At 48.3% G+C, this 18,556-nt stretch overlaps 1 protein-coding gene across 1 annotated transcript; it reads left to right on the forward strand.

Annotated features, from left to right (window-relative positions):
* Window positions 1-17,049: 17,049 nt before the first annotated feature.
* Window positions 17,050-17,637, forward strand: LOC141726622 (olfactory receptor 14J1-like). The gene has a single exon (XM_074531573.1). The coding sequence runs from the start codon at window positions 17,050-17,052 to the stop codon at window positions 17,635-17,637; it is 588 nt and encodes a 195-aa protein (XP_074387674.1).
* The last annotated feature ends 919 nt before the right edge of the window (window positions 17,638-18,556 follow it).

Here is an 18,556-nt window from a genome sequence, read left to right on the forward strand (position 1 = left end):
TGTCACTGTGGTCCCCTTGGCTCCACTAGGCCCTGAAGTGTCACAATGGCCCTTTGCTCCCACAAGGCCTCCAAGTGTAAAAATGGCCTCCATGGTTCCATGAGGCCCTGCTGTGTCACAATGCACCCTTGGTTCCATGATGTCCCAGAGTGTCACTATGGTATCCTTGGTTCCACAGTATCAGAATGAACCCTTCCTCCCATGGACACCCACAGTGTTCACTGCCGTGCCCTTGATTCCACCAGGCCCTGCCATGCTCTAATGGCCCCTTGGTTCCAGTGGGTGCCAAAGGGTCAGAACAGTCTCCATTGTTCCATGAGGCCCCACAATGTCACTGTGCTCTCCTTGGTTCCACAGGGCCCCACAGTGGAACAATGGACTCTTGGTTCCATGAGGTTCCTCAGTCCCAATGGTCTCCTTGGATCCGCAGTGTCACAGTGGCCCCTTGGCTCCGTGTGGCCACGCTGTGTCACAATGACTCATGGTTCCATGAGGCCACGCACTTTAACAAGGGACCCATGGTTCCATCAGGCCTTGCTGTGTCACAATGGACTTCTGGTTCCATGAGCTCTCACACTGCCAGCAGCAGTCTCCTTGGTTCTGCAGTTTCACCATGGACCCTTTGTTCCATGAGATTCCGCAGTAGAACACGGTCACCTTGGTTCCGTGAGGTTCTGCAGTGTCACAATGGACCCATGGTTCCACCTGGCCTTGCTGTGTCACAATGGCCCCTTGGTTCCAAGAGATTTCTCAGGGTCACAATGGTCTCTTTGGATCCGCACCATCACAATGGACCATTAGTTTAATGTGACCCCAATGTGCCAAAATGGATTGTGGTTCCATGGGGTTCTGCTGTGTCACCATGGACCTTTTATTCCATGACTTTGCACAGTGTCACAACTGACTCCTTGGTGCTGTGAGAAGTCATTGTCAGCAAATCTCTGAAATATCAGAATAAGGCTCCTGAACACTAATTTGGTATTTCAGAGGGTGTCGTTTATCCAGGCCTGAGCTCTAGTGATGAATAATTCCTAACCTTACGTGGACATGTAATTCTACCATTGTCTTGCTTATGCGCATTCAGTAAAGATGAATTACAATTTACCCATTTCCATAAAACCCACCCCAAGTTCCCAGATTCACTCCTTGTTTTCTCTATTCCTGCACCCTTGAGCCAGATGTCTTCTTCTTCTCTTCCACCATTTCATTGCTGGGAAAACAGCCCTCACATGCCTTGTTCCTCTGCTGCAAGTTCACAGGCAGGGTAAAAATGGGATGAACCCTTCTGGTATTAGCACCAGGCTTTGTGTGGGCAGGCAGAGGCAGGCAGGAGGCAGAGCTGTCAGCAAAGGAAGGGCCCAGCCCGGTGGGGCAGCTGATAAATGCCGACAGCCTGCAGGGACAGAGGCGCAGGGCAGGGACACGGTAGCACAGCCTGGGCTGCACAGGGCACAGGCATGTGCAGCAGCTGCAAGACAGCCCTGCCAGAGCCAACTTGGGCAGCACTTTGGCCATGGCTGCTGGGCCTGGGCCTGAGGCAGGAGCAGGAGACAAGTGACCCTTGCAGGCCTGGGGCCTCATTGCCTCCTTGTCCCTGCTCAGCAGCCTGGCAGGGGCCGCCCCATGCTCCTGCCCTTGCTATTGCACATCCCCACATGCCAGTGCCCAACACGGGAAGAGCCCTGAGCAAGGAGGGAGGGACAGCATCTGCCTGGCCAGGGGCTGGGGCTCAGGCCTTGGCCCTTGGCATTCCTCAAACACATCCAGCTTTGCTCAGCACCAGAGACACCTTTGCCTTCTTTGTCCCCAGCTGTCATCACTGCCTCCAGTGTTCTGCTCTAGCTGGAACCTGGGGACACTTTCTCATTCGTGTTCCTCAGTGGGACCCATTAAAACTTTAAGAAAATTTGGAGTTTCAATTTAACTTTGAGTTCTTGAAAAGTTTTTTGAAGACACTCTCAGGGACTGAGCCTGATGTAAACAACATCAAAGCCCTGAGAGGATCATTAAAGTTTTCCTGGTCCAGTTATGGGGAAAGATTTCAAGGACCTTGTCAGAAATACACATTCCTATTTTAAAGGAAGTATTTTATTTTATTTCTCTTTAGAGCAGAGTTGATTGCAGCATTCTGTGATTGATATTGACCCAGGGTCTCTCCTCAGCGGCTCTGGCCTGCTCACAGAAGCTGTGCCTGGAGTTCTGACCCAGTGTGGACAACCTTGCTCCACATTGCCCAGCTCCATCCTGTCTGTCCTCACTCCCCTGGGACCTGCTGTGCTTGCAGAGCTCCCTGCATTTAGCCTAAGAGGGGTTTTCCCTTTTTAGGGTTTTTTGAATCTATCTGAAACTGCTGAGTTTCCCCACTGCAAACAGACACACTGCTCAGGTGTGTGCCAGCCCCAGGTGCCACCAAAGCCACTGCAGAGCTGCCCTGGGCCAGCTGTGAGGGTGGATCATCAGCCCAAGCTGCACGGGGCCATTGCAAGGGGCTGTGGCCATGGGCACTGCACTGACCCCACTGCTGGGTTTGGCTGCCACGGCCACCGAGAGAAATGAAACTGTCCTTGGAAACACTGGGGAGGACTGGGACATACTGGGGAACACTGGGAACGCTGTGGGACACACTGGGACATACTGGGAGTGACACTGGAGAGTACTGGGACAAACAGAGGACACTGGGCTTATTGCAGAGAAGACTGGGGACACTGGGGCATCCTATGGATTAAAATGGGAGGAACTGGGAATGACTGGGAATGAACTCGGGTGTATTGGGACGGACTGGGCCGTACTGGGAGGGATTGGAGGGGCACTGGGGTTGTACTGGGTTCTACTTGGGATGAAATTGGCTTTACTGAGGTTATAGTGGTCTGTACTTGGAATGGACTGGGCTGTAGTGGTAGGGACTATAGGAAGGTGAATGGGCTGTTCCCGACTTCCAACATATCCCATTTGCCGAGGCTCCCGCTCATCAGCAGTTGTAGCAAATCAGCACCAGGGATCCGGGTCTCAGGGGCGTTCCTAGATGAGCGGCATATTTTCTTTTTGCCTACATCTCCCGGCATGCCTCGCGGCCAGGAATAGCCTGATTGGAGCCTGGACTACAACGCCCGTCATGCCCCGCGCCGCAGAGAACCTCGGGATCTGCCCCTGTCTGTCCCCTAAGTGTCCCCCAGACCCTCTAGGATCCGTCCGTGCTCTCTCAGCGCCCATTCGGGACGACCAAAGTGTCCACGGACCCCCGGGGTGCTCCCAACCCCACAGATGCCCGGTACAGCCACTTCTGAGAATTCATCTCCTGTCATCCCCCGCGACCCCAAAGCCCCTCAGAACGCAGTTCCGCCCCTAAAACTCCTGCCGTGCCCCGCGTCCTAAACAGCCCGGTTAGAGGTCCCGGAGCTCCCCTGCAAGGGCTGGCGAACCGTTTAAGTTCCCCCGAGGATCTCCAGTCATGGCTCGGACGCAAAAGTGTCCCCCAAGTGCCGTCCCGGACCCCCAAATATCGTGTTCGAGGCACTTCCAGGACTGCAGCTCCCATCATGGTCTGCGGAGCACGTCCAGCCGGGACTTCATCTCCCGTCATGCCCCACGCCACACCGAGAGCCATTGCAGCTGCGCCCAGAACTCCCGTGATGCTCCGCGGCCTTGTTCCACTGTGTGATACCCGCGCCTACAACTCCCATCACCCCCCGCGCCCCAGAGAGCCCCCTTCGTCCAGGGGCTCGCTCGGACCCCGAAGGGCCCCAAATTCCCCTCCCTGACCTCCAAGGGCCCCCCCGCACCCCCAAGTGCTGCGCCAGACCCCAAACTGTCCCTCAGAATCCCTGAGTGCCCCTCCAAGTGCCCACCCAGCTCCCCCAAGTGTCCTCCAGATCCTCAAGTTCTCTCTAAATTCCCTCTCCAGTCCCAAAACTGCCCCAAATGTGCCCAAGAAATGTCTCCAGGGATCCCGATGTGACCCCTTCACACTGTGTGAGAAAAAGATGATGAAAAAGATGACAAAAAGTCTACAATTATAACTAACTACCATGAAGAGGGAGAAATAAATAAGAGTAGATAGTAATAAAATAATGAAGGGAGTTGTGTTTCTTATGTGAGATGCAAAGCTGTGTTTCGTGTCAGGTACAAGCAGGCGACATGTGTACTTGTGAATGCGAAATGTGTGGACATCGACAATGGGAGTTGCAAATACTAATAATAACTGAGGAAAATAAAGCATGGAAAAAGGCCTTTGAACCTATCTTTTGTTTGCAATTAACCCTGGTTGATTTAGGAGCATTGGAATTAAGGGGTTAAGGATGTTGCTTTTTGCTTGCATTTAATCCATAAAAGAGCTCTGCAATAATAACCTTTTGAAGTATAATTTTAGAATATTACTTGTATTATTGCACCTAAAGCTTTGGAATATATATAAAGGAAATATGCTTATCAAAAGCCTTATTGAAGCAGAGAAAAACAGCTTGAGAAAGGAAGATGAACATCGCCTCAAGGGTTTACGATTTCAACCAAAGGGAAGCTGAACATCACTGTTATGAGATTTATAGTCTCTGCAATTAAAAGGTAGACACACATCTGGGGAGCTGGACTCCACCAGATGGGATTTGATTTTCTTCTTTCGGAAACTGGACTGTCACCATCTGAGGATTCTCCTTTGAGATACATCCTGAGAAATTAAAATCACAATTGTGTATAGAATTGTGATGTAATACTTTGGAATAAAAATTGCTGATGAGTAAAAAATTGGTAATAGAAACTGCTGAAAAAAAACTGATGAGTACTCCTATAAATACCTATAACCATCAGCTATCGGTGTGCAGTTGGAGGGAAAACTTCCCCCTCTGTACCCAGCACTGTATTGCTCATACTTTACCATATTAAATAATGAATTGATTGCTGCTTGAATATTGGCCTAGTCAAGCTTCTTATTCATAACAGATTTGTTGCATTGGCTGGGAATTTCCAAATCCATTGAGGGAGACTCCTGATCTCAGGGAGGCGCCTCACCTTGGAAGCTTCTGCCCCCAGTGACCCTGAGTGACGGGGGAATCTCTCAGGGAAGAGGAAATCCATAAGGTAAATTATGAGCAATGAATTATGAGCTCCTGGAGTAGACTGCAGTAAATTCACCTGTAAAAACTCGTGCACGAAGACCCCAGTGAGAAAAGGTGGCTGTAAGTATCACTTGGTTTGGTGGGATAAGAATGGGTGTAAGTGTGTAAGAGTGTGAATGGTGTGTGTATGAGACGTGACCTAGTCACAACACGAGTGAGGCGTTCTTCTAACCTCGGTTTCACTACCCCGCGAGGGGAGCGGCAGGTGGAGGAACGAAGCGTGGGGAAAAGGATTTTCTGTATGTAAAAGGTCGGGGGTGGTGAGATAAGAATATAATTATGGAGAGGAATTTTTTTTCTTTTCCTGGTAGAGAATCAGAGGTGAGAGGCGTTAGAAGGGACTTGTTATTAGGGAAATTCCTGACAAGAAAGGACTAAGGTCTGAACAAGTGAGGTCAAAGTGGATGAGGGAACACCCATTTGGGAAAAATGGGTCAATGCCAGAGGAAAAACCCAGGAGCTGGTATAAACCAGCAGGAAAATAAAGGTACTGAAAGTACTGGAAAAAGAGGGAGCAGTTTGCCAGATATACCCCAGGACAGCCCCCTTGGGGTAATGTCAAAATTGTGGGACAAATGGGAATCCAGGAGAGGAAAAAGTAAAGAGAAAATGATACAATATTGTATGGTAGAGTGGACTATGGAAATGATACGACCTGATAATTTATACTGGCCAATGTACGGGTCATCTGAAGGGTGGATCTGTAAGGCCTTGAATGCCTATGTAAATAAAAAGGACCCTATTAACCAGGAAGAGAGCGATTATGCTGCTTTATGGCATGGGTCCTGGCCTACTCTTCTGTATGCATTACAAACCAAAAAGAAAAGAGATCAGTGGGACCCCTTAGATAACCTTCCCCACCTCTTATCTACCACAGCCAGCTGCACTGGCAGAGGTGCCTCACTCAGCACCTAACCCGGCACCCTTTGCACCCATTCCAGCACCCTTTGCACCCAATCCAGCCCCCCTAGCACCCAATCCAGCACCCCTCACACCTAAACCAGCACCCCTTCCACCACAAGCCCCGGCAGCTCCGCTCCTGCTGCCACAAGCCCCGGTGGCTCTGCTCCCAGTACATGATTCACCACCAGCACACAGAACGAGAAGCCAGGAAAGGGCACGAGCAGAAAACAGTGGGGACAGCAATAAAGAAGAGAAGGGGGGGCAGTGGTACCCATTGAGGGAAGTACCATTAGTAGGAACTCAAGGGACACCAGTCATCGGGTATGTGTCAACACCCCTGAACACCAGGGATGTGAGGGCTTCAAAAAGGAAATGGGAAGGTTACTTGAAGATCCTCTGGGGGTGTCTGAAAGGTTAGATCAGTTTCTAGGACCCAGTATTTACACCTGGATGGAGATTCAGTCAATTTTAAGTATTTTATTTACGGCATAGGAGAGACAGCTGATAAGACAGGCTGGCATGAGAATTTGGGATAGAGACCACCAGCAGGGACCTTTAGGAGAAATGAAATGGCCCCTGGCAGCCCCTAAATGGGACCATAACAATGACCAGGATAGGCAGAATATGGTGGATCTCAGGAATATTCAGGGAATTCAAGAAGCAGTCCCCAGAGGGCAAAATATTAGCAAGGCCCTGGATGAACGTCAGGGGAAAGATCAGTCACTCATAGATTGGTTAGAAAGAATAAGGAAGAGTTTACAAATGTATTCAGGATTAGATCCATATACAGCAGTGGGGGAAGCATTAATCAAAATTCAGTTTGTGGCAAAATCATGGGAGGATATTAGAAGGAAACTTGAAAAGTTAGATGGCTGGCAGGAGAGAGGTTTACAAGAATTGTTAAGGGAAGCACAGAGAGTTTATGTCCGCTGAGATGAGGAAAAGGCGAAAGCTAAAGCTAATGTTTTTGTGGCTGCAGTAAAAGAGGTTCAGAACAGTGGTGCATCTTCAGGGAATGCTAAAACCACAAGAAAAATAACAGGTGAGGGTTCTAAAAGACCTACCTGCTTTTACTGTGGTATGGAAGGAGAGGTTAAAAGGGTTTGCAAGAAGCGGGAGGCAGATCAAAAACTGTTTGTAGAAGATTAGTGGTGTCAGGGGCTCTATTTATTAGGGACCAGGCCATCACAAGAGCCCTTGATAAAATTAAAAGTAGGTCCCCAAGGTGAAGAAGTCACCTTTTTAGTAGATACGGGTGCTGAAAGATCAACAGTGCAAAGATTAACCAAAGGATGCAAAATCAGCGGGAAAACAGCTCAAGTAATTGGAGCAAAAGGGGAGGCCTTTAAGGTTCCCATTATTGAAGAAGTACTAATTGAATCAAAGGGAAAAGTGGATATTAGTGACATATTACTAGTTTCAGAAGCAGAATGCAATCTTTTGGGGAGAGACCTAATTCTTTCGTTAAAAAATTCATATTCAACCCCAAAATGATCAACTAACAGTACAGCTGTACAAACTGACAGACCAGGACGAGAGTAAAATATGTCCTGATGTCTGGTCCACTCCTGGGGAGATGGGTAAATTGGATATAGAGCCCTTAAAAATCGCCATTGTAAATCCCGAGTTTCCTATAAGGGTGACACAATACCCTATTCCACTAGATGGCAGGCCAGGGCTGAAGCCAATAATTGAAGAACTCTCAGGGCAAGGCAAGTTAGAAGAATGTATGTCACCCCACAACACCCCCATAATCCCGGTGAAGAAAAAGGACAGCGGCTACCGGCTAGTCCAAGACCTAAGGGCTGTCAGTCAACGAACAGCCACAAGGTTTCTGTAGTAGGTAACCTGTATGCATTACTAAGTCAGATTTCCTCTGACTATACCTGGTATCGTGTAGTGGATTTGAATGATGCCTTTTGGTCCTGTCCTTTAGAGGAGGGATGCAGAGACTATTTTGACTTTGAGTGGCAAGATCAAGATACAGGGAAAAAACAACAATTAAGGTGGGCGGTACTTCCACAGGGTTTTACAGAATCCCACAATATTTCGGCCAGGCTTTAGAAAGAATTTTACAGGATTTTGAAAGACCAGAGGGAACTAAACTAGTACAATATGTAGATGATCTATTAATTGCAGGAGAGAATCAGAAGCAAGTGAGAGAAGCAACAATCAGTCTGTTGAATTTCTCGGGAAAGAAAGGCCTAAAGGTTTCAAGGGCTAAGTTATAATTTGCTGAAGAGGAATTGAAATATCTAGGTCACTGGCTGAGTAAAAGAACAAAGAAATTAGATCCTGAGAGAATATCGGGAATACTGATTCTGCCTTCCCCTAATACCAAAAGGGAAGTACGACAACTGTTAGGGTTGTTGGGATATTGTAGACAATGGATAGATAGATATAGTCAAAAGGTGAAATTTTTATGTGAAAAACTAACAGTCAATACAGTGAAATGGAACCAGAAGGATGAAAAACAATTTAAGAGTTTGAAAGATGCTCTAATTCAAGCCCCATTACTCAGCCTACCTAACTTTGATAAACTTTTTCAATTATCTGTAAATACTGCTGAGCAAACTGCTTATGGAGTGCTCACCCAGGACTGGGGAGGAGACAAAAAGCCGGTGGGGTATTATTCAAAGTTACTGGATCCTGTTAGTCAGGGATGGCCAATATGTTTACAAGCTATAGTAGCAACAGCTCTTCTGGTACAAGAAGCAAAGAAAGTTACATTTGAAGCTCCCTTAGTAGTATATACGCCCACAATGTTAGAAGCATATTGTATCAAAAAGCAGAGAAGTGGCTCACTGATAGCCGGATTTTAAAGTATGAAGCTATCTTGATACAGTCCCCTGAACTGGAACTTAAAGTCACTCCGGCTCAGAACCCTGCTCAGTTTCTCTATGGGGAGCCAGCAGAAGAGCTTGCTCATAATTGTGTGGAATTCATTGAATTACAAACAAAAGTGAGACCAGATTTAAGTGAGATGGAGCTATCTAGTGGGGAAAAATATTTTATCGATGGCTCGTCAAGGGTGATAGAAAGGAAAAGAAATTCAGGATATGCTCTTGTAGAAGGAGAAAATCTGTCTGTGATAAAAAGAGGAAAAATAAGTTCTAGCTGGTCAGCTCAAGCCTGTGAATTATTTGCTTTATTCTGAGCTTTAGAACCTTTAAAAGATAAGGTGGGCACTATTTACACAGGCTCAAAATATGCCTTTGGAATTGTTCACACATTTGGAAAAATCTGGATGGAAAGAGGTTTGATAAACATTCAAGGGAAGAAATTGATCCATCAGGAGTTAATAATCAAAGTGCTTGCAGCCCTGAAAAGACCTAAGAGTAGAGCTGTAGTACATGTAAGAGGTCATCAACGAGGGTCAAGCTGCTTAGTGAGAGGAAACAACACAGCTGACCAAGCTACAAAGGAGGCAGCATGTAAATTAAAAGAAACTATCCGTCTATTCTATAGAACACTATTGCAGAAATTCAAGAGGAGCTGCCAAAACGCTATAGTACTCAAGAGGAGGAAGCTATAAAAAGATTAAAAGCTAAGAAAGAGCTGGGAAAATGGGTACAACCAGATGAGAGAGAGATTTTACCTAAGGCTTACGCTAGAAGGATTCTAAGCCAGTTTCACCAATGTACTCATTAGGGAACAAGACCCTCATGTGATCATGTTTTAAAATATTATGGATGTATTGGAATTTTTGAGGTAGGAAAATAAATAAAACAGGGGTGCTTGACTTGTCAAAAAGTCAGCAAAAAGGTAATGAGACAAGCTTCAACCGGCAGTAGAAAAACAGCCTACCGACCATTTGAAAGGGTTCAGGAAAATTATACTGAATTACCAAGGGTGGGCAGATGGAAATACTTTTTAGTGTTAGTAGATCAACTAACTCATTGGGTGGAGGCCTACCTGGCTGCCTGAGCCACAGCGCAGTTTGTAGTTAAAATATTGTTGGAACAAATTATTCCCCGATTTGGGGTTATCAGGGCCATTGATTCTGATCAGGGCTCCCACTTTACTTCCAGCATCATAAAAGGAGTAACACAAGCCATGGGTATTTCCTGGGAATATCACACCCCTTGGCACCCCCATAGCTCTGAGAGGGTGGAAAGAATGAACCAAACTATGAAACAGCAATTAAAAAAATTGGTGACTGAGACCCAAATGTCATGGGTAAAATGTTTACCTTTAGCACTACTTAATATAAGAACCCTTCCAAATGCAGATACGGGACTTTCTGCATATGAGATGCTTTATGGAATGCCCTATACCCAGGAAGTAAACAAACATCAGGAGTTGTACCTGATATGACTATTCAAAAATACATCAAGAAGATGGGACAACATGTCCTAGAACTAAGGGGAAAAGAGGCAATTGCTCAATCAGCCCCTCTCAAATTTAGCATGCATCAAATGAAACCGGGTGACTGGGTGCTGATTAAAAGCTAGAAAGAAGAAAGTTTTTCTCCTGGGTGGGAAGGTCCATATTTAACTCTGCTGACCACTGATACAGCTGTCCGAACTGCGGAAAAAGGCTGGACCCATGTGTCGTGGTTCAAAGGACCAGCAGAACCACACACAGAGACGGAACCACCGACAGAGACGCCTGCTGAATCCCAGTGGAGAATTGCATCTACCCCCGGAGAACTGAAAATCAAGTTAAAAAGGGACTGATGTATGTCACAAAAATGTTCCTGCCTTAAGCTGCAAAACCAGTTGTACTCGCGAGGGGTAGAACGTACTACTCCAAACTGTAAGTGTTATCCATGAGGTTGTTTTAAGTGTATAGAGTGTGAAGAATATTGGTATACAAACCTACCAAGGTGACAGATCCCTGATGCTCTCTGCTGTAATTGTATGAAAGAAATAGAAAAAGAAACTGATAGAACATTGTGGGCTGCAGTAAGGAAAGGATATATTAAAACAGGTGATAAAGATCAGTGGAGAACATGGGTACACGGAGCAAGAGCAGGAATTGATTTGCAGGAAGTACCAAAGGCCAAATTAGATAACACAGAGTGTGACAAGGGCAATTGGATACCTGACGAATATCAAATTAAAGCAAAAGAGTGGCAGGAAGCCAAGTATCACTGGAAGAGGGGGAGGCAAATACACCAACCCTATTGTAGTCACACATCCCCCAGACTCAGGGGCCAATTGGCCTAAGTTAAAAAGAATCAGGCCACAATCACAATAAATAGAGATCTGAAGGCTCATGAGGCAAAAGGCAAAAATGAAACGAAAGATATCAGTGACTAAATCCCAAGGTATAAACTCTGCTACAGAGAAGATCTACATCTCGGCCCTTGGATGCAACCCAAGGGGCCTTGAGAGAGGTAGAGAGTTAAACCCTCTGAGGATTATTTTCACTGTATTGATCATTGCATCCCAGGCAATGGGCCTTAATAGCCTCACTCCTAAACTCCACATAATCCATGAGCTGCAGGATCAGAGCCTATTGATCTGGCTGTCTGTGACAAATGCAATCACACTGTCTGGATCGGGGGAAAAATGGAATCCATGTTCATGGCACATTCCCATGTTAGTGAAGTGTGCTATGACCACAACCAATTAAAGATGTGCCCTATGGGTGGCAAATTATACTGGGTTGGGGAAAATTTAAAACACAGACTGAAGGTTTCTCCCAAGGATGGGCCCGTGTTCACCAGCTTTCTCAAGGATGATGATGAATGAATTTGTCTGGGATAAAACAAATTCATTTTTTTAGCAAGGGACAGAGAAGGAAGAGATCAAGAGAGTAGAATGAAACAAATGACTCAAAAACTACAAAATCAAGAATCAGAAGCAAAAAAGAAAAGAGTAGAACAAGAAAAGCTAAATAAATTAAGTCAACAACACAAAGAGTTAGAACAGTTAGAACAGTATATTGATTGAGGTTTTCTGACTTCAAATAGAAACCTTTTTGTAGATCTAATGCAAGAAATTCCCACAGAATTGGAGTTATCCAATTGTTGGATTTGTGGGGGATAGAAATCAGCTGAAAAATGGCCATGGAGAGGTGAGAGTCCAGCACCAGAGCAATTTCTAAAATAGAACCACACTCAAATTTCCAAAAGATTGAAATGGCCTGAAGGATGGATTTTAAATCACCAAATAATTGGAACCGTTTGCATCAGCAGGAGGGGAGAAAATATGCTGAAGTGGTAGGGTATACTCCCTGCACATCTACTTTAGCAGTAAATTCAAACAATAACACTAGAACTTGGCAGCCAACACCTCCTGCTGGATACTGGAGCCTAAATAAGGAGAAAAATTGCAAATGGAACAACCAGATAAAGTTGGGCTGGCATAAAAGTCCTGTAGCTAACCCTTACCAATCCCTGGAGACCCTAAAATTTACTGGGAAAAACCTGAAGCTGTAAATGACCATAGAAAGCCCCAAAGAGTATATATTGGATTTGTGGGCAAAAAGCTTACAGTGAACTGCCCCGTAGATGGAAAGGATCCTGTACATCAGGGATTATACAACCCTCCTTCTTTGGACTACCAAAGTCCAAGAGTAACCTGTTAGGAGCACCCTTATATGAAAACCTTAACAGGGAAAAAAGAGAATTGAAACTTGAGTTTCCAAGGGCAGGAGGGGACCAAAAATGGGGAGAAGAAGAGTGGCTAGCAGAAAGAATAATAGATTATCATGGGCCAGTCACTTGGGCTCAAGATGGAAGCTGGGGATATATGACCTCTATTTACCTACTGAACCGATTGATTAGACTACAGACAGTGGTAGAAGTAGTCTCAAATAACTCCTCGGAGGCCCTGGACTCGTTAAGCTGGCAGTACACTCAGGTGCGGGCTTTTGTATCAGAAAAGAACAGCACTGGACTATTTGCTGGCCGAAGAAGGGGGAGTGTGTGGAAAATTCAATGAGTCCGAGTGCTGCATTGAGATTAATGATTATGGAGAAATCATCAAAGGTTTAGCAGCAGAGATCAAAAGGCTGGCTCATGTCCCAGTCCAAAAATGGAATTCCATCCTTCAAGCCTCATGGTGGGACCAGATGCTTGGAGGGGGAACTTGGTGGAAGAAAGTAGGGTTCATGATATTGTGTTCATTAGCTGGGTTATTGTTTCTACCTTGCCTTATTCCATGTTTTATCTGACTAATCCACTCAGTTATACAAAGCATGCAGATTGCTGTGGTAGACCTGGAATTGGCTACAGGAGAGGTTGGCCAACTTGAGAAAATAGCTAAGATATCCAAAATAATGAGATTAAGGAAAGGAGACAAAAAGGGAAAAGCTTCCAAAGTTTTGGCCAGATTTGAAGCCCAGACACAAAAGACTAAGATAAATGAAAATTTATACAAGTAGGGGGAGGACTGTGAGATACAAAGCTGTGTTTCGTGTCAGGTACATACAGGCAATGTGTGTATTTGTGATTGCAATACGGAGACCAGCAATGGGACAGTTGTGAATTTTAATAATAACTGAGGAAATAAAGCATGGAAGAAGGCCTTTGAACCCATCTTTTGTTTGCAATAACCTTGGTTGATTGAGGAGCATTTGAATTAAAGCATGAAGGATGTTGCTCTTTGCTTGTAGTTAAGCCTTAAAAAGTTCTGCAATAATAACCTTTTGAAGTATAATTTTAGACTATTGTTCATATCCTTGAAACTATAGCTTTGGAATATATAAAAAGGAAATATGCTTATTTCACAACTTAATAAAGCAGAGAAAAGAAGCTTGAGAAAGGAAGATGAACATCAACTCAAAGATTTATAGTTTCAACCAAGGAAAGCTGGAAATCACTATTATAAGATTTATAGTGTCTGCAATTAAAAGCTGGACCCACATCTGGGGAGCTGGACTCCACCAGATGGGATTCATCTTTTTTCTTTCGGAAACTGGACCACCACCATCTGGGGGTACTCCTTTTGGGATACATCCTGAGAGAAACTAAATCAAAATAGTGTATAGAATTGTGACATAAAAATTGGGAATAGAATCTACTGATGAGTAAAAATTGGAAAGAGAAACTGCTGAGAAAGCTTATGTGTGCCCTTATAAATACCTGTAACCTTCAACTATCGGTGTGCAGTTTGAGGGAAAACATCCCCCAGTGTACCCAGCGCTGTATTACTCATACTTTACCATATTAAATAATAAATTCATTGCTGCTTGAATATTGGCCTAGTCAAGCTTCTCATATATAAAAGGTTCAGGGCAGGGACACCGTAGCACAGCCTGGGCTGCACAGGGCACAGGCATGTGCAGCAGCTGCAAGACAGCCCTGCCAGAGCCAACCTGGGCAGCACTTTGGCCATGGCTGCTGGGCCTGGGCCTGAGGCAGCAGCAGGAGACAAGTGACCCTTGCAGGCCTGGGGCCTCATTGCCTCCTTGTCCCTGCTCAGCAGCCTGCCAGGGGCTGCCCCATGCTCCTGCCCTTGCCATTGCACATCCCCACATGCCAGTGCCCATCCCGGCAAGAGCCCTGAGCAAGGAGGGAGGGACAGCATCTGCCTGGCCAGGGGCTGGGGCTCAGGCCTTGGCCCTTTGCATTCCTCAAACACATCCAGCTTTGCTCAGCACCAGAGAAACTTTTGCCTTCTTTGTCCCCAGCTGTCATCACTGCCTCCAGTGTTCTACTCCAACTGGAACCTGGGGACACTTTCTCATTTGTGTCCATCTGTGGGACTCATTAGAATTTCAAGAAACTTCAGAGTTTCATTTTAACTTTGAGTTATTGAGAAGTGTTTTGAGCACTCTCTCAGGGACTCAGTGTGATGTAAACAACCCCAAATCCCTGAGAGGCTCATTAAAGTCCTTGTGCTGTATCTTTGCTGCTGAGCTTTAAAGGAACAGCTCTTCCCAGGGCCAGCTCCTCTCCCAGCCCAGCAGGGCTGAGAGCTCTGCCTGCAGGTACTGAGGGGACAGAAGCCAGGCAGAGACAGGCTGAAGGCAATCAAGATAGGGAAGACATTGAGCTGAGACTTCACCTGGGGAAACCTCTTCACAGCCCTAGGCATGGTGAGTGTGTGGGTGCAGGGCAATGTCCCCTGTGCTCCTGGAGGGATCTTCTGAAGCCAGCACACCCCACAGCCTGGGGGATTCGTCAGGAGGAGCCTCCCAGTTTCGCTGTGGCACAGGAGCAGGAGGAGGAGGAGGAGGAGGAGGAGGAGGAGGAGGAGGATGTCATGTAGTGCAGGGTTCCCCTTCTAAAGGGACTTGTCATGAGCTCATTCAGGGCAGGAGTTTCCTGCTTGGGTCTCTGCTTCCCTGAATCTCTGCTCCCACTGTTCCCTGGCTCAGCTTGGTGGTAATGGAAACTCAGCTGTGCAGGGCAGAGGAGGGGCTGAGACTCCTATACCATCAGAGTGAGGATTCCTGGGCACCTCAGCAATTGCCTGCACCTACCCAGCCTCCAGATCCATGCAGCATCACCTTTCCATGGTGCCCAGGCTGGGGGAGCTGTTCTTTCATCCCTGCAGGGCCCAGCAGCTGAAGGGCAGAGCTGGCCCAGGGGCTGGGCTGGGCTCTGGCAGCTCTGGCAGGGACGGAGCCCGGGGCCACAGGAGCAGCTGGGGCTTGGACAGCTCCAGCAGCAGAGCCGTGGGCAGGCAGGGAGGGAGGCAGTGCTGAGGGAAACCCTGCTGCAGGGCAGATGTGGCACCTGCCGGGCCTGCCCTGCAGGGCAGACACTGCCCTGAGCAGCACAGCTCTTGTGTCCCCTCGCAGCCAGCACAGCCCTCAGCCCAGGGGCTCGGGGCCCTCAGTCCCTCCTGGGCCGGCAGAGCAGCCCCAGAGATGAAGGGCATCTCTGCGGCCATGTGCCCATTCCCTGCTGACCAGGGCCTGATGGCCACTGTCCTGCCCTGCTGCTGCCTTGCAGGGGCTTGGCAGGGCTGGCCAGGGAAAAGTTATCCTCAGGCCCAGCTCACCCTCTCCTTGCCTTGCCCAGGTGCTGCTGGCATTGCTGAGGGGCTCTCTGCAATGGCAGTTCCAGCTGCAGGGCCAGGCCCAGCCCTTGGGCTCCTCCTGTGCAGGCTGAGCACAGCAATGGGGTGTCCCAGCTCCCTGTGCCCGGGCAGCTCTGGGCAGGGCAGCCTGGGAGGTTGGCAATGAGCCCACTCTCCTGACTCTGGGAAAGGCAGGAGCCACTTTGTGTGCCAGGGATCCCTCTGCTCTCAGCAGTGTCTCCTGACTGTCCAGGGTAACACTGGAGTGGATTTCTGAAAGGTGCAAGTGCAGGGAAGCTGGAACCGGAGAGGTATAGAGCAGCTCTCCTCAGTCTGCACTAAGCCTCAGACAATCCTCCTGCCTCTCTGGACTCTCTGTTTTCCCCAGGTGCAGCAGAATCTCTCGTTCTTCCTTCTGTTATCGCCATCCCTTCACCCAGGCAGCTCCTCTGCCTTAGCTGAACCTTCTTTATCCAAGTCAAAACACCAGGACTGGCCCCTGCCCTCACTGCTCCCCTGCACTGACCGGGACTAAGGGCTGACTCCCAGGTGTCCTGCATGCCAAGGTCCAGCTCTTCACACAGCATTGGCCAGCAGCAATCACAGCTCCAGCAACAATGGTGAAGGAAGATCTCTTAGACATACACAAGGGGGAGGTGTTTGGTGGAAAGAAAGAGGCTATGACAAAGAGTTCTGTTTTTTGATTTGAGAAATTTCCCCTCCATTGCCCTGTCTTTCCTCCTTCTGTATGTTGAAATGTGCAGACACAACAAATGTCCAACAGCAGCTCCATCAGGCACTTCCTCCTGCTGGCATTGGCAGACACGCGGCAGCTGCAGCTCCTGCACTTCTGCCTCTTGCTGGGCACCTCCCTGGCTGCCCTCCTCGGCAACGGCCTCATCATCAGCGCCATAGCCTGCGGCCACCACCTGCACACGCCCATGTTCTTCTTCCTGCTCAACCTGGCCCTCAGCGACCTGGGCTCCATCTGCACCACTGTCCCCAAAGCCATGCACAATTCCCTCTGGCACACCAGGGACATCTCCCATGAAGGATGTGCTGCACAGCTCTTTTTCTTTCTGTTCTTCATCTCAGCAGAGTTTTCCCTCCTGACCGTCATGTGCTACGACCGCTACGTGTCCATCTGCAAACCCCTGCGCTACGGGACCCTCCTGGGCAGCAGAGCTTGTGCCCACATGGCAGCAGCTGCCTGGGCCAGTGCCTTTCTCAATGCTCTGCTGCACACAGCCAATACATTTTCCCTGCCCCTGTGCCATGGCAATGCCCTGGGCCAGTTCTTATGTGAGGTGCCCCAGATCCTCAAGCTCTCCTGCTCACACTCCACTTTCAGAAAAATTTGGATTTCATTGCTTGCTGCCTCTTTAGCTTTTGGCTGTTTTGTGTTCATTGTTTTCTCCTATGTGCAGATCTTCAGGGCTGTGCTGAGGATCCCCTCTGAGCAGGGACGGCACAAAGCCTTTTCCACCTGCCTCCCTCACCTGGCCGTGGTCTCCCTGTTCCTCAGCACTGGCACATTTTCCTACCTGAAGCCCCCCTCCATCTCCTCCCCATCCCTGGATCTGGCCCTGTCAGTTCTGTACTCAGTGGTGCCTCCAGCTCTGAACCCCCTCATCTACAACCTGAGGAACCAGGAGCTCAAGGCTGCAGTGTGGAGACTGATGACTGGATGGTTTCAGAAGCATTAAACTGGTTGCATATTTCTTGAAGTCACATGTAATAAAAGTCATCCTTGATAGTTCTTGTTGGTTTTGTGGTTGCTATGTTCTCTTCTTTCCTTTGTTTCATTTTTTTAATAATTTCCATAAAGAAATGCCATTGGTAGTGCCTCATTTCATTTATTTTCCCTCCACATTTGCTGTGGCTCACTGACTGTACCAAAGCAGAGCTGAGCTCTTGGTGACTAAAGGAGCTAAAGGATCTGCCAACAGAGTTTTCACCAGAGACGGCCCTTTTGTTGGGTTCTCTGGAGCTGCAGCAGCAATGTCTGTGTGCAGAGCTGGGGGCAGATCAGGGCTGGCACAGCAGCTGTGCCCAGCAGCAGCAGCACTTGGTGTTGCCAGTACTGCTGCTGTGGCCCTGCCCCGCTGCCCTGATGGCCCTGGTGTTGCTGCAGGGCCTGAGTGCTCTCGGGGCCGGGCACAGCCCTGGGGGTGGCAGTGCCGGGGCTGCAGCAGGGACAGGCCATGGGCACTGCTGGGGCAGCGCTGACGCCTCAGCCCAGGGCCTGGGGGCTCCAGGCTCCTTGCCCAGGCTCTCTCAAGAACACACCCAGGCCAATGCTTAGCACAGAAATGCCCCATGAGCAGCCCCAGGCTGGCCGTGGGCAGGCTGGGGGCAAACAGCATGGCTGGGGCTCTGCAAGGGCCCTGGGGCAGACGGGAAGGAGCAGCAGAGCAGGGGCTGATCTATCCCCAGTGCGCTGCACAGCCCAGGGCAGCGTCCCAGAGCGTCCTCATGGAGCTGCCAACAACATCCCCCCTCTGCAGCCCTGGCCTCTCCCCCAGCTCACAGAGGTGCCCCTTCCTTGCAGGCACAGACATGGCGGCACTGGCTCAGCAGCCCCTGTTTGCATTGCACAGAGCAGGGGGAGCACCCCCATGCTGT

Source organism: Zonotrichia albicollis, chromosome 37 (genome assembly GCF_047830755.1).
Source record: "Zonotrichia albicollis isolate bZonAlb1 chromosome 37, bZonAlb1.hap1, whole genome shotgun sequence".
Taxonomy (NCBI): domain Eukaryota; kingdom Metazoa; phylum Chordata; class Aves; order Passeriformes; family Passerellidae; genus Zonotrichia; species Zonotrichia albicollis.

Excerpts from the sequence above, each read along its gene's own strand:
- LOC141726622 (XM_074531573.1), top strand. The coding sequence starts at position 17,050 with ATGTGCTACGACCGCTACGTGTCCATCTGCAAACCCCTGCGCTACGGG.